The 14,079-nt window shown below is 36.6% G+C and overlaps 2 protein-coding genes across 2 annotated transcripts in view; both read left to right on the plus strand.

Moving 5' to 3' along the window:
* LOC107747331 (uncharacterized) overlaps window positions 1-11,307 on the plus strand; it is a 26,137-nt gene extending 14,830 nt beyond the window's left edge. The window contains exons 2-14 of the mRNA XM_016561796.1: window positions 8,068-8,288; window positions 8,380-8,441; window positions 8,646-8,804; window positions 8,902-9,056; window positions 9,165-9,286; window positions 9,377-9,438; window positions 9,597-9,697; window positions 9,816-9,867; window positions 9,958-10,127; window positions 10,283-10,404; window positions 10,537-10,598; window positions 11,047-11,150; window positions 11,258-11,307. Coding sequence (XP_016417282.1) covers window positions 8,112-8,288; window positions 8,380-8,441; window positions 8,646-8,804; window positions 8,902-9,056; window positions 9,165-9,286; window positions 9,377-9,438; window positions 9,597-9,697; window positions 9,816-9,867; window positions 9,958-10,127; window positions 10,283-10,404; window positions 10,537-10,598; window positions 11,047-11,150; window positions 11,258-11,307 — 1,398 coding nt within the window. The 5' untranslated portion in view covers window positions 8,068-8,111. The remainder of the gene's footprint in view (window positions 1-8,067; window positions 8,289-8,379; window positions 8,442-8,645; window positions 8,805-8,901; window positions 9,057-9,164; window positions 9,287-9,376; window positions 9,439-9,596; window positions 9,698-9,815; window positions 9,868-9,957; window positions 10,128-10,282; window positions 10,405-10,536; window positions 10,599-11,046; window positions 11,151-11,257) is intronic.
* Window positions 2,406-8,025, plus strand: LOC107747330 (mucin-2-like). Its single transcript, XM_016561795.1, has 6 exons — window positions 2,406-2,470; window positions 4,529-4,581; window positions 4,758-7,391; window positions 7,500-7,621; window positions 7,713-7,774; window positions 7,956-8,025. Exons 1-6 carry the CDS (start codon window positions 2,442-2,444, stop codon window positions 8,023-8,025), a joined length of 2,970 nt encoding a protein of 989 aa, XP_016417281.1. The 5' UTR covers window positions 2,406-2,441.
* Window positions 11,308-14,079: the final 2,772 nt, after the last annotated feature.

Raw genomic sequence — 14,079 nt, forward strand, 5'->3', positions numbered from 1 at the left:
CTTTAGTCCTGATGCCTTTGAGTCTTTTAGTAGACCACAGCTACTGAAAGAGCTTACAAACGGCTGAGAAACGCTATGTCATCCTGTAAACATGCCGATGCTAATCATGACGCGCGGCCGCTAGAGGAGTTTCTCAGCGCAGATTTTCCTCGAGATCCGGGGCGTTTAGACTCCATGTGGGGAAAAATCGATGGTACAGCATTTGGTTTAAGCCTATGCTTATCCATCTCCACCTGTAAGCTCTTTCAGTAGCTGTGGTCATCATAACAGTATTTTATTTTCCGAGTTGTCTATTCCGAGTTGGGTTGTGGTAAAATTAGCAACAGGTAGCGGCAGTAGCTCACCGAGTGCAACCATTTTACGTCATCAGAATAATGGCGCCCCCCATAGTCCAAAATATGTATAAAACGATGTGATTTTTAAAATAACATAAATCTTTAATGGGTCTTCTACTACATATTTCAGGAAGAGACATCATTTACGTTATATTAAGCCATACAAGTCTTAATACCCAGGGATCCCTTTAACAACATGTACAAACATTACTACAAACTAAATCACCAGGGTCCTAGAAATGCGGTCCTGAAACTGCAGCCTCCGCTATATTATCCAATTCGGTAGGTGGCGCTGTTACAAAAGAATAGGGTCCTAGAACTGCGGTCCTAGAACTGCGGTCCTGAAACTGCAGCCTCCGGTTGTGCAGGAACACCCTTCTCGTGTGCATTGTTGAATTTACTGGTTTAAATTCAAATTTTCTTGTTTATAAATTACAGTTTTATACTGTAAAATTTACAGTTTTGTGTAAAAAATTTGTTTACAGTTTTTCTGTATTTTTTACAAAATTATTCTGGCAAGCACAGCTGCCAAAATTATTTTGTAAAAACTACAGAATTTTTTTTACAGTGTAGAAGTTGCCACAAGATGCTGTACAAACAGTTAGCCTACCGAGATGGTCGATTCGGACGTGATTAAAATTACAGATAAGTAATTATTAGTAATTCAACTGGCAATTATTATCTGACTTTAAACAACTAAGCTTGAATAGGGCTTTGCGTTACAAGCCAGTTGAGATATACGCTGTTGTCTTGTTGGATAAGCTGCATAGGCTAAATTAAGATTGTAGTGATTGTTCATTTTGAATAACCTCAAAAATTTTCTCTACGTAAGTTACTGTGTACTGTTGTTAGTTGTTAGAACATTCCAAGACACACCCCATACCAGTATAACAATAAAACATGAGAGCAATCACATTTTATATGTGATAGACGTTCTTGCACATGCATCAAAGAGATTTCGAAACATCAAGGCTTATACCCTTAATCTATTATTATAAGAAAGAATACTGAGATTAGTTTGTGGCTAAGTATTTTGCTGTGCAGTTGTTTCAGTATCATCAAATAGCATACGTGCACATAATTATTAAATAATACTTTTATTTGATATTACTCCTTAGCCTAAAAAGAATTTGACTGGAAAGCATATTATCATATTCAAAATAATGATTTCATTGCACATTTGATGATTTTCATGTTACCAAATTTCACTTCCTCTCTACTATCAAATCCTCAAAAGATGATAAGTTTGGGAAGAGACGGTTGTCAGTTGCCAGAGAGGTGGGGCGAGGTCCCAGGTCCTATGATAGCCTACAGTGACAAAATATTTCCTGTAGAAACAATTTTCACTCAGCAATTGCTAGTAAATTTCACAAGCAGTTACAAAGAAATGTCAAGTAACACATTGAATTAAACTTGAAATTTGAATGACATTTGAGAAACTGAAATAGTATTTTCTTGTTAAACATATTCTTTAATTTACAGCTTAGAGCCAAACTTAAGAGCCAAAAACCACATTGTTTTAGTATTGCCATGAATATACTAATCAAATAAAAATATTATTAATAAATATATTTTAATTAAATCATTTTAGCTGTACATTGTACACTGTTACTGACAATGTAGCATTGTTAAAAATAATTTATTAACTTTTGAAACAAACTTTTTTTAAATTACATGTTTATTGGCTAATTTCTACAAAAAAATTAGATAGGACATTTGATTATGTAATGTATGTAGTAAATAAAATCAGATTTATTCTATCTATTTCATAAAGCCTTTTATAAGGCTAATTTTAGTTTACCTTTTATTTCTTCTTTTTATTTTATATCAAAATAGGCACATCTGTTATCCCCAAAACACCTTTTATCATCCTGACAAAAATGAATTCTTGACATTCATGTTAGCAGTAATCAGCACTGTATTTGCACCCTTCATTGTGGAAAGTACTGCGTACTACAGGGTTCGGTTGCTGAACGACACGTTTTACCACACCCTAGACGTCAACAAACCTTTGATATAGTATCACCCAAAATTGCTCTTTTCAGTCTGTCACTTTTGAACTAAGAAGACAAATCACACAGAGCATTGCAATACCGTTTGGTGTACATGGTTATGACTTTAAACAGCAGAAGGAGGTAGGTGAATGATTACATATTAAATGATCATATAGCTTTTAATACTGTATGACATATATAATATTCAATACAACAACATTTATACTATGTAAAAATGTTATATGTTTAAAATAGCCAGAGTGTCTGCTTGTGTGATTTGTTGTCAACTTGTATCAACTTTACATTAAAGCACTATTATGAACTGAATTGGGAATGTATTTTAAATTCCAATTCAATTTTTCAAGTTGAATTGAATTTCAACTGAGGTACAATGTAAGGAAGTAGAATTAAACTAAATTAAAAGTTTTAATGATAGACAGACAGACAGATAGACAGACAGACAGACAGATATAGATAGATAGATAGATAGATAGATAGATAGATAGATAGATTTAAAATTCCAACTCACAAATTGAAGGAACCCAGTTATTAAATTTGGAATTTTGTTGAACCCCACCTTAAAGAGAAGTAGAAACTCCAAGACCTCAAATGTGTGCGTCAGATAAGAGAGACGTCAAAAACATGCGGTGCTGGGGGTTCTCCAGAACCAGGTTTGGGAACCACTGCCCTATGGTGTTGTGAACTTCACAGGCATTAGCATGTGGCAGTCATCATAGCAAAGCCATGAATACACATCAAAAGTTTCATGAGCATTGAGTAGAACACATGAGATGGCAAAATTGCAAATTCATGCCAAAAGAGACTTATGAAACAATTCAACATCATCTAGATCAGTATTTTACTTAATCGGGAACAGCTTTCATCTAACCCTAAAGAATACAAGGCGAGTGAGGTGTAATTAATTAAGAGTTAGCTCCTCTGAATACTGAATATTTACTTTATTATACAGAACTTCTGCAAAATACATCTGTATCTGAAACCTTGTGACATGCTTGACATCCACCAAGAATCAGTTTGATGCGGGTTGAGATGGCACCACAATGCCTCGTATTGTCTGTAATCCATACTTGTTTAAAGGTGACATATCATGAAAATCTGACTTTTTCCGTGTTTAAGTGCTATACCAACCCGGTGCATTTACCAACCCAGAAAACGTGAAAAAGAACAACCCAGTAATTTTTTTTGGTAAGCCTTTCTCTGTAAGCATGTGAAAAAATGAGCGCTTCAGATTTCGCTTCCCCTTGTGATGTAGAAAGTTTCCACCCATGGTGCCGCCATTGTGTTTTCGCAAGAGACAACGGTGTGCCCGAAAGCCATATGGCGAAAGTTCGACCAAAGCATGCTTACTGTTCTGTCTTTGGCTGCACAGACGAGCACAGAACACTATTTAGAGTCCCAGTCTCAGAGGAGACAAGAGAAGGTTGATTTATTTATTTACTGTATTTCGCTGCTGCCACACAGATCAATAAACATGTGATTTCTTTCCCAGCAGTTTACCTTCACAGGTATAATAACCGACTGTTTTTGTAACTCATATATGTTTTTAACATAAACTTATGTGTATTTGAGAGTTTAAGCACAATAAGACATTAAAGGGAACTTAGTTTAGTACTCACATGCCGTGTGACAGCCGTTTTCTGTGCGTGTGCTTCAGATGTGTGTGCTCAGAAAACACGATCAAAAGTTTAAACTAATATGGCTTTAAAACGCATGATTTCAGCTCGATTGACATGATAATCAAAACCAAACTTTTTTTTTTTGACCCTTTGAGACTTATATTACATATTGTAAAAAAGGGGCATAATAGGTCTCCTTTAAAGTTTTCGGTGTTTGCTTGAAATCTAGGCCTATGTGCTTTCCTGTAGCACAAACAACAGAACATGGCGTTAGCAACACCAAGGTCTTGAGTTTGATTCCCAGGTAATGCAAAATCTGATAAAATGTATATACCTTGAATGCAAAGTCCAACTGGTCCCTAACATAGAATGTAAACTGGGCTGACGGAGAACTTTGTCTTGACTAAGAGTGCTTCTTCATATAATTATACTCCTTAAATATAGTTAAAGTCTTTATTTAATAATAACACAATGATTAAGAAGTTGCTTTCAGTATCATGAACACATGAATGTTCTGTAATTTGTTAAAAACATAATATAAATGATTAATCTTCTATTTTAGGTGGTGTTTCATTTCAAAATATGATGCCAGATGGATAGTTTTCCTCACCATATGTACGTATACTCTACACCTAATCTGGATATTATGTCTTGAAAAATTGTTTAAACAAATGTGACAGAGGTATTCAAAAGCTGTTAAAATTGTTCATGGAACTTAATAATAGTCTAAACTGAATATTAAATGGTCAAAAGGTAATAATAAAACATGTTTCTTTCTTTTTTCTTGACAGTATATGTATGGTGCATTGTTTGTGGAGGTACATCCTCCATAACTACAACTTCACCAACAACACCAGTTTCAACAGCCAATGAAGTTTGTGTAATAAAAACTAAAGCATCTATTACCACTTCTATGACCACCAAACAAAATACATGTACAGCTGTGACTTTCACAACTACATCTCCTACAACTACTGATTCAACATCAATGGTATCTTCAAGAACAACTGAGGCTTCTACAGAAAATGCACCTTCAACAACAGCTACAGGTCAAACAGCAGTGTCATCTTTGATGACAACAGAAACTGAAGCTTCCACAACCGTAGATGTGACCCCCAAAATCATGCCTGTGTTCTCAGCAACTACAGATGCTGCTGCACCAACAACAACACCCTCTTCAACAACAATGTATGAATATTCTACAACTACAGCTGAAACCCCCACAACCACACTCATATCCTCGCCAAGTACAACTGCACCTTCAACAGCAACAAATGCTGCTCCAACTGCAACAGCACAATCTTCAACAACTGCAGCTGTGAACCCCACAACCATGCCTGTATTCTCTGCACCTCCAGCAACAGAAAATGTTGCTCCAACAATAACTCCACTGTCTTTGACAACTGAAGCTTCTACTACCACAGATGTGAACCCCCAAACCACTTTTATATCCTCAGCAACTGCACCTACAACAACAATAAATGCTGCAACAGCACAATCTTTGACTACTGAAGGTTATACAACAACAGCTGTGAGCTCTACAACCACTCATATATCTTCAGAATCTACAACAACAGCAAAAGCTGCTCCAACAACACCATTGTCAACAACAAATGAAGCTTTAACAACCACAGCAGTGAACCCCACAACCACGTCTGTATTCTCAGTACCTACAGTAACAGAAAATGCTGCTCCAACAGAGACACCATCTTCAACAATAGAAAATGAAACTTATACAACCACAGCTGTGACCTCCACAACCACACTCATATCCTCACCAACTACAACTGCACCTTCTACAGCAACAAATGCTGCTCCAACTGCAACAGCACAATCTTCAACAACTGAAGCTTCAACAACCGCAGCTGTGAATCCCACAACCATGCCTGTATTCTCTGCACCTCCAGCAACAGAAAATGTTACTCCAACAACTCCACTGTCTTTGACAACTGAAGCTTCTACTAGCACAGCTGTGAACCCCACAACCACTCTTGTATCCTCAGCAATTGCACCTACAACAACTACAAATGCTGCTCCAACACCATTTTCAACCACTGAAGGTTATACAACTACAGCTGTGAGCCCCACAACCACTCTTATATCCTCACCGACTACAACTGCACTCTCAACAGCAACAAATGCTGCTCCAACTGCAACAACACAATCTTCGACAACCGAGGCTTCTACTACCCAAGCTGTGAACCCCACAACCACTCTTATATCCTCAGCAACTGCTCCTTCAACAACATCAAATGCTGCTCCATCATCATCTTCAACCACTGAAGATTATACAACCACAGCTGTGAGCCCCACATCCACTCAGATATCATCAGAAACTACAACAACAGCAAAAGCTGCTCCAACAACACAATTGTCAACAACAAAGGAAACTTTAACAACCAAAACAGTGAACCCCACAACCATGCCTGTGTTCCCAGCACCTACAACTGCACCTCCAGCAACAGAAAATGTTACTCCAGGAACAACAGCACAGTCTTCAACAAATGAAGTTTCTACAACCACAGCTGTGAATCCGACAACCATGCCTGTATTTCCAGAACCCCCAACAAATGCTGCATTACCAACAATAGCAGTAACTTCAACAACTGACGCTTCTACAATAACAGCTGTGAACCCCATATCCATGCCTTTCTCCTCAGGAAATACAAGTGCACCTCTAACAACAACAAGTTCTGCTCCAACACCAACTTCAATCACTAAAGGTTATACAACCACAGCTGTGACACCCACAACCTTGAGTGTTTTCTCAGGACCTACAATTGCACCTCCAGCAACAGAAAATGCTGTTCGTACCACAACACTTCCTTCAATATCTTCAACTTCTTCACTTTTATCACCAAGCACAACATCCATATCTCCAACCACAATACCACTTTTCACAACAACCAGAACTGCTGCAGCAACAACATTTGTCACACCCACAACCATGCCAATGTTCTCAGAATTTACTAAATCATTTTTAACAACCACATCTTTGCTAAATGCAACTACAAATGCAGTGACTCCAACTCGACTTTCAGAAACACAAAACCCAGCTCCAACTGCATTTGTATCTCAAAGCACAAAAACTGTGTCATTAGCAACCACTGAAACGGCTGCACCAACAATTATAATTGTAACTCAAGAAACCACTATGCCATTGTCAATGTCAGCAGCTGGTGCTCCCCCAACTAAAAGTGTGACTCCACTGTCTATATATGGAGCTACCACAAGTATGCCTATAACCTCAGCTGCTACAATTGCATCAGCTCAAACAACAGCAGTGGTGGCAAGCAAACTGCTATTCAACTCATCGTCTCCAGTCCCCAGTGAATCTCTGGTCCTCAGTGCTATCAACACTCTCCTGAAATCCAGAGAGTCACAAATTAATGAATCAGTGAAGGTGGTGAATGTAATCTATAAACGTAAGGATTATCATTTTCACTTAAACATTTTTGAAATAAGAATGACTCAAACAGTGATATATTGCAGGCTTTTGGTGAATCTATAAAGTAACATTTCTCACTAAACAGAAATCTCGGAAACCTCCTATGTTGTGGTCTTTACATTTAACCTGGTTAATATCAGCATGCCAGAGGACCCTGATCTCAGAGGTGACACCTACCAGCAAGTGCAATATACCATCAATAATGCGGTAAACTACAAAAATGAACAGTGTAAAAAGACTTAGGTTCAATGTCAGTCTTCAGGAGAAACTGATGAATGGCTTGATTTTTCTCCTGCAGCTGAACACTCTTCTGAATGAACCTGGCAGTCCAACTTTACAACCCAAGACCTCAAACTTCACGTAAGATGCAAATTGACATTGCAATCTTGACTTTGTGTCCAAACATTTGACCTAATCAAATTAATCCAAATCATTTATTATTATTATTATTATTATTATTATTATTAGCTGTGTAATTTTCATGAGTTATGTTTTAAAATAGACTGAAGTCCTTTAACAATATCTTTTGTTTGTTCTGCAGGAGCGCTTCAAAGCAGATTGATGGCAGGATGGAATACACCTTCCAGGACGGACAGCTAAAAGTCAGCTGATGCGAGCTAGACTTACGTGACCTGCCAGAACTAATGCTACACTTGATTTTCATTTGGAAAGTTTTGAAATGAGATTAAGTTAAACAATGATGTATTACAGGCTTTTGACAAATCTTAAAACTACCATTTCCATCCAAACAGAAATCTCAGAAACCTCCTATGCTGTGTTCTTTACGTTTAATGTGATTAACATCAGTATGCCAGAGGACCCTGAGTCTAGAGGCAACACCAACCAGCAAGTTCAGGATATCATCAATAATGCGGTAAACTTCAAAAGTGAACAATGTAAAAAGTCTTAGGTTCAATGTCAGTCTTCAGGAGACACTGATGAATGGTTTGATTTTTGTCCTGCAGCTGAACACTCTTCTGAATGAACCTGGCAAGATCGTTTTTGAACCCAAGTCTTCCAATTTTACGTAAGATGCAATCTGATTTTTTTATATGAATAATATTTTTTCATTCACAATGTTTATTTAGTGCTTCATGATATTTCAGGACATTAAAACAAGCCAATATTTAAAAGAATGAAAGAAAGAAATCTAAACGTCTCAATAAAGCTGTATTATGCATAGGAATTTAAGCACGTTGCAAATTCAGTATCTCTTCTGCTTTTCCTGTAGGAGCTCTTCAAATCAGATTGATGGCGGGATGGACTACACCTTCCAGGATGGAGATGCCATACAACCAGTCAGCTTCCTAAATGAGCTACGTCTGCCAACCACTACAACAGTGCTTCCAGAAACAACAACAGGTTTCACTGTGACCCCTTCAAATCTCATGTAAGTGTTGGTTTTCACATTTTAACAATCAAAAATGGAAAAGGAATTTTATTGCAAACATTTGATGTACATTAAACCAAAGGGGTTTTATTTACAGACCTGGTTCAGCAGTGGTCACAAGCAAGCTGGTGTTCAACTCCTCATCTCCAGTCCCCAGTGAATCTCTGGTCCTCAGTGCAATCAAAACTCTCCGTAATTCCAGAGAGTCACAGCTCAATGAATCGGTGAAGGTGGTGAATGTCACTTATGAGAGTAAGTGTCATCATTTTCACTTTAGAAGCTTTTTAAATGGAATTGAGCAAAACAGCAATGAATGTCAAACTTTCACCCAATCAAAAATAACAATTTCTTTCCAAACAGAAATTTCAGAATCTTCCTATGCAGTCATTTTTAAGTTTAATATGAGTGACATCAGCATGCCAAGGGACTCTGGACTCAGAAATAACATCTACCTGCAAGTACAGACTACCATTAATAAAGCAGTAAGCATTCACCATTTACCCATTTAAATTTGTAGGCCTCGTGCAAATATTCCTCTGAGTTTGATTCATGATTTGAATTTTCTCCTTCAGCTGAACACTCTTCTGAATGAACCTAGCAGTCCAAATTTACAACCCAAATCATCCATCTTCAAGTATGATGAGTCTATTTCATAATCTTTTTTTTCACATGAAAATATATGAAAATAAAAAAATAAATTTCCTAGAAAATTCTCAGTGATTGTTCTGTGCATATGCAGTGATGTCCTGATACGGTATGCAACAGATAGTGTATATTGTTGTTTTTCTATAGGAGTACATTAAATCAGATTGAGGGCAGTATGGCGTACAACTTCCAAGATACAGATGTCATAAAACCAGTCAGCTTCCTACAGACACTTAATTCACTGACAGGTTTGTCAAAACTGAAAATCAAACATTACTAAAGATTTTTTTTTTTAATGTGTTGCCCCACCAACACCAAATACTGTAACTGCAAGCCTCCTCCACTAATCACTACTTTATTTTACAGTCTTAACGACAGCCAGCACTCTGACAACAAGCATAACTTCTCCACCAACATTGTAAGAGCCATGATTCCACTGTCATTTTGTAAAGGCCAGTTATTTTCTGAATCTGTCTTTACATTCCTGTTATTTTATCATCTTTGGTAGGTTGGGGACGGTTTATATAAATATTCGATTGGTGTTTAACACATTGGGCCAAATACCAAGTGAAACTATCATTCTACAGTTGGTCAAATCTTTGATTGGCCCACGTTACAGAACTAAAGAAGTCTCAACACCAACCCAGGATGCGAGCCTTGTGAATGTCACCTATACAAGTGAGTTTTTTTCTCTCCTTTTTAGGCTCCTCTTTGTTCTGAATATGACATTTGAATTATGCATATTGTGTAGACCTGTAGTAGCTTGCTTTTAATGATTTTTTTTGCACTCACATATAACCACACAACTAATAATTTTTGTTGTTTGTTTAAAGAAATTAATGATAACTCCTATGCTCTCACATTTGGATTTGAAATCAGCAATATATCCATGTCTGAGAAACTTGAACTAAGGAATGAAACTTACACTTTAATCAAAAGCACTATAAATGGATTGGTGAGTTGGAGACACTTTGATTCAATGGTTTCCCACAAAAACTTGCTATGAAAATGAATATGCCTTATTCTAATCACATTAACTTTAACATTAATAAACATTACTCTCTGTATTTATTACTGCACTCTCCAGCTTATCGAAATCCTAAAGGACCCCTCAGCTTCTCAGTTTGATCTCCAGCACATTGAATTCAAGTAAGTTCTGAATCTGAAGAAATGTCTTCCCTGATAGCACACATACATCACAGAGAAGTCTATTTGACGTCTGCATTTACATCTGCAAGACGTATTTTTTTTTAGAGTGTTTGCTAATCTGCAATACGTCTATTGGTCTATAGTTTCCTATCAGATGTCAAATAGACGTTTAGAAAATATCTTTAAGATGCTTATGATTTAGAATGTATGTAAAACTGACATCTTAAAGACATCTATCAGATGTTTGTACACAGCAGATGCTTTCCAGATTAAGCGATCTTTAACAGACATCTTGCAGATGTGCGTGTGCTATCTGGGTATATGATTGTACAAAATCTGCTTTTATCATTGAGTAGTTTTTAGTGTGAGTAGATGGCTTGTGAGGGAAGCCGTATGGTTTTTTGATAACCACTTTTGTTCCTCTTTGCATGTTTGAATCTCCACACAGCGATAATAGCACAGTGATTCTGGCCAGTGTTCAGTATGTTTTCTCAGAAAGTGACTTGAACACAAACAGCACCTTTGTCAAGGAATTATTCAAAGCTAATGAAGGTATTACCACATCCGCACCTGCTATGTCACATTTTATATGTCTTGCTCCATAAATACCCCATACTATAATTTTAAGCTTCTCCACTAATCATTACTTTATTTTACAGTCTTAACGACAGCCAGCACTCTGACAACAACTTCTCCACCAAACTTGTAAGAGCAATATTTCATTTTCTCTTTACATTCCTCTTTATTACCATCTTTTGAAAATAGATGGTGATATGAAATTGCTTTCCAGATTAAGCGATCTTTAACAGACATCTTGCAGATGTGCGTGTGCTATCTGGGTATATGATTGTACAAAATCTGCTTTTATCATTGAGTAGTTTTTAGTGTGAGTAGATGGCTTGTGAGGGAAGCCGTATGGTTTTTTGATAACCACTTTTGTTCCTCTTTGCATGTTTGAATCTCCACACAGCGATAATAGCACAGTGATTCTGGCCAGTGTTCAGTATGTTTTCTCAGAAAGTGACTTGAACACAAACAGCACCTTTGTCAAGGAATTATTCAAAGCTAATGAAGGTATTACCACATCCGCACCTGCTATGTCACATTTTATATGTCTTGCTCCATAAATACCCCATACTATAATTTTAAGCTTCTCCACTAATCATTACTTTATTTTACAGTCTTAACGACAGCCAGCACTCTGACAACAACTTCTCCACCAAACTTGTAAGAGCAATATTTCATTTTCTCTTTACATTCCTCTTTATTACCATCTTTTGAAAATAGATGGTGATATGAAATAAATCATCCAAATAAATAAATGTATCATCTCTTGCAGGCTTGGGAAGGTGATCATATACATCAGGCTTGTGTTTAGAACGCGGGGTACTGTACCAAGTCAGAGTAACGTTATACATGTAGCTAACACTCTGTTGAATGGAATGAAACTGAGAACTAAACGAGCCCTTACAACAAAAGATCTGACTGAACTTGTGAGCTTTGTGAATGTCACCTATACAAGTGAGTTTTTCTCTCCTGTCTTTTTTGTTGTGCATATAACATTTGAATGCAAATGGTGTACATTATGTAGTAAGCTTTTATAGCTTCCTTTGAAGGAAAATCAGTATCCCTGAATAGATAAGTGAAATTTCATCATCCACATATTACCACTCGACAACTAATTATTGTTTTGCTTTGTTTTTTTTCTAAAGAAATTGATGATAACTCCTTCTCTCTTAACTTTGGATTTGAAATCAGCAATGTGTCCATGTCTGAGAACCTTGAATTCAGGAATGAAACCTACAAAGTGATCCAGAAATATATGAATTCATTTGTGAGTTCCAGACACTGAGGAATTGAGAATAGAGAAATTGCTTTATTTCAGTCACATTAACCATACTATATTAATAAATTAATTAATCAATAGAAATGTATTTCTGCATTTCAGGTATCCACAATCCTAAATAAAACAACAACTACTGACTTTAATTTCAATCAAATCATTTTCAAGTAAGTTCTGGCTTTATTTCAAGTAGTGTTTTAATGATTTCAAGAGATCTGCTTTCATCATTGAGTAGATTCTGGGTGAGGGAAGGAAAGATCAGTTTATTTATTTTGCTTAATATCTCATTGTACATTTTCCTTTCTCCACAGGGGTAATTCCTCCTTGATTGAGGCCAACGTAGAGTATGTTTTCACAGACAGTGACATCGGCAGTTTCGGCTTGGTCTTAACTTTGCTCGGACTTACTACAACAGCTGCTCCAACCACCTTTTACCCCACAATTCTGAGCACTACAATCTCAAACAACGGTACTAATGCAGCATGGATTGTGGCTATCATTGTCCCCTGTGCTATTGTCATCGGGCTCGTACCTTGCTGGATTCTTCTTTGCGTAAGTATTATGATGACTGAATGTTAAATATGTGCATTGGAAGTAAAGTGATTAATGACATGTTAATGATTAACATGCAAGCTTTACTCCTTTGTCTTAAAATAGACTTAAATTTGCCTTTTTATTTGGTTTATAATGTACAGCTGATTAAAAGCATGTTCCCTTCCATGATGCTAACTCTCACTTTGTCTGTTTATGTGTTTAGTGTTTGCTGTGTGGTTGCTGTGCAGCAATCAGAAGACGTTGGCACAGAAGACGGTCGTACAATGTGCAGTACACCACTCGAAACAGCATCTTCTAGAGATATTCAAGAACAAACTTTGACGCTTAAAAGTTTATCAATTTTCCTGTATTGCTGGGCATACAGGACCTCTACTAATGTGATGCAACTGTGATTTAAAAAAACCCGACTATTTAAGGAATGATTTTATTTATTTGAAAATTCTGTTATGTAAAGTAATGATGATCTTGTTTTCTAGATGAAATATTTATTTGGTAGTATGTATATAATGTTAAGGGACAAATGTAGAATGTGTTTATTCACACTTCATGTACTTTATCTTTATCTAAAATAATATATTGCGCCCTGATGACATGTTTATGTGCAATTCCGCAATTAATGTTTTAAGACTGTGTAGTTAAAACTGTAAAATAATAAAAAAAACAATTTAATATCAATATGAGAACATCCATAATATTTGATATATACTATACAGAGCTTTTACGCTGTAATATGTTTGAAAATTCAATTGGGCCCATCCCACCAGTCTTTGTACCTTTTTTACCCCTAATAGGAACATATTAGTACCTTAGAGTAATAATTCGTACCCTTAAGGTACTAATTTGTAGGCCTTGCACTGCACCTTCATTTCCCTTTCCCTTTTCTTCATTTTCCGCAATATATCTGTCTCTGCCATTTTTTTCTTACCTGTCACTTCTTCACCAGCAGGTTTGCTGTTATGAACAGAACTTTGTCCACCTTGTTGAAAACAACCACCCCATTTCAATTTGTTGTTATCACAGAATGTTATTTATCTTAAAATGACTTAAATACCCTAGATTTAATAAACCTATGTTACATACAAA

This window comes from Sinocyclocheilus rhinocerous, unplaced genomic scaffold, assembly GCF_001515625.1.
Source record: "Sinocyclocheilus rhinocerous isolate Xijiao unplaced genomic scaffold, SAMN03320098_v1.1 scaffold3091, whole genome shotgun sequence".
Taxonomy (NCBI): Eukaryota; Metazoa; Chordata; class Actinopteri; order Cypriniformes; family Cyprinidae; genus Sinocyclocheilus; species Sinocyclocheilus rhinocerous.

Bases quoted from the DNA above. Each gene is read 5' to 3' on its own strand.
- LOC107747330 (XM_016561795.1), top strand. From the start codon at position 2,442: ATGGTTATGACTTTAAACAGCAGAAGGAG. The intron at 4,582-4,757 runs GTACGTATACTC...TTTTCTTGACAG, and splicing joins GATAGTTTTCCTCACCATAT to TATATGTATGGTGCATTGTT. The intron at 7,622-7,712 runs GTAAACTACAAA...TTTCTCCTGCAG, and splicing joins AATATACCATCAATAATGCG to CTGAACACTCTTCTGAATGA.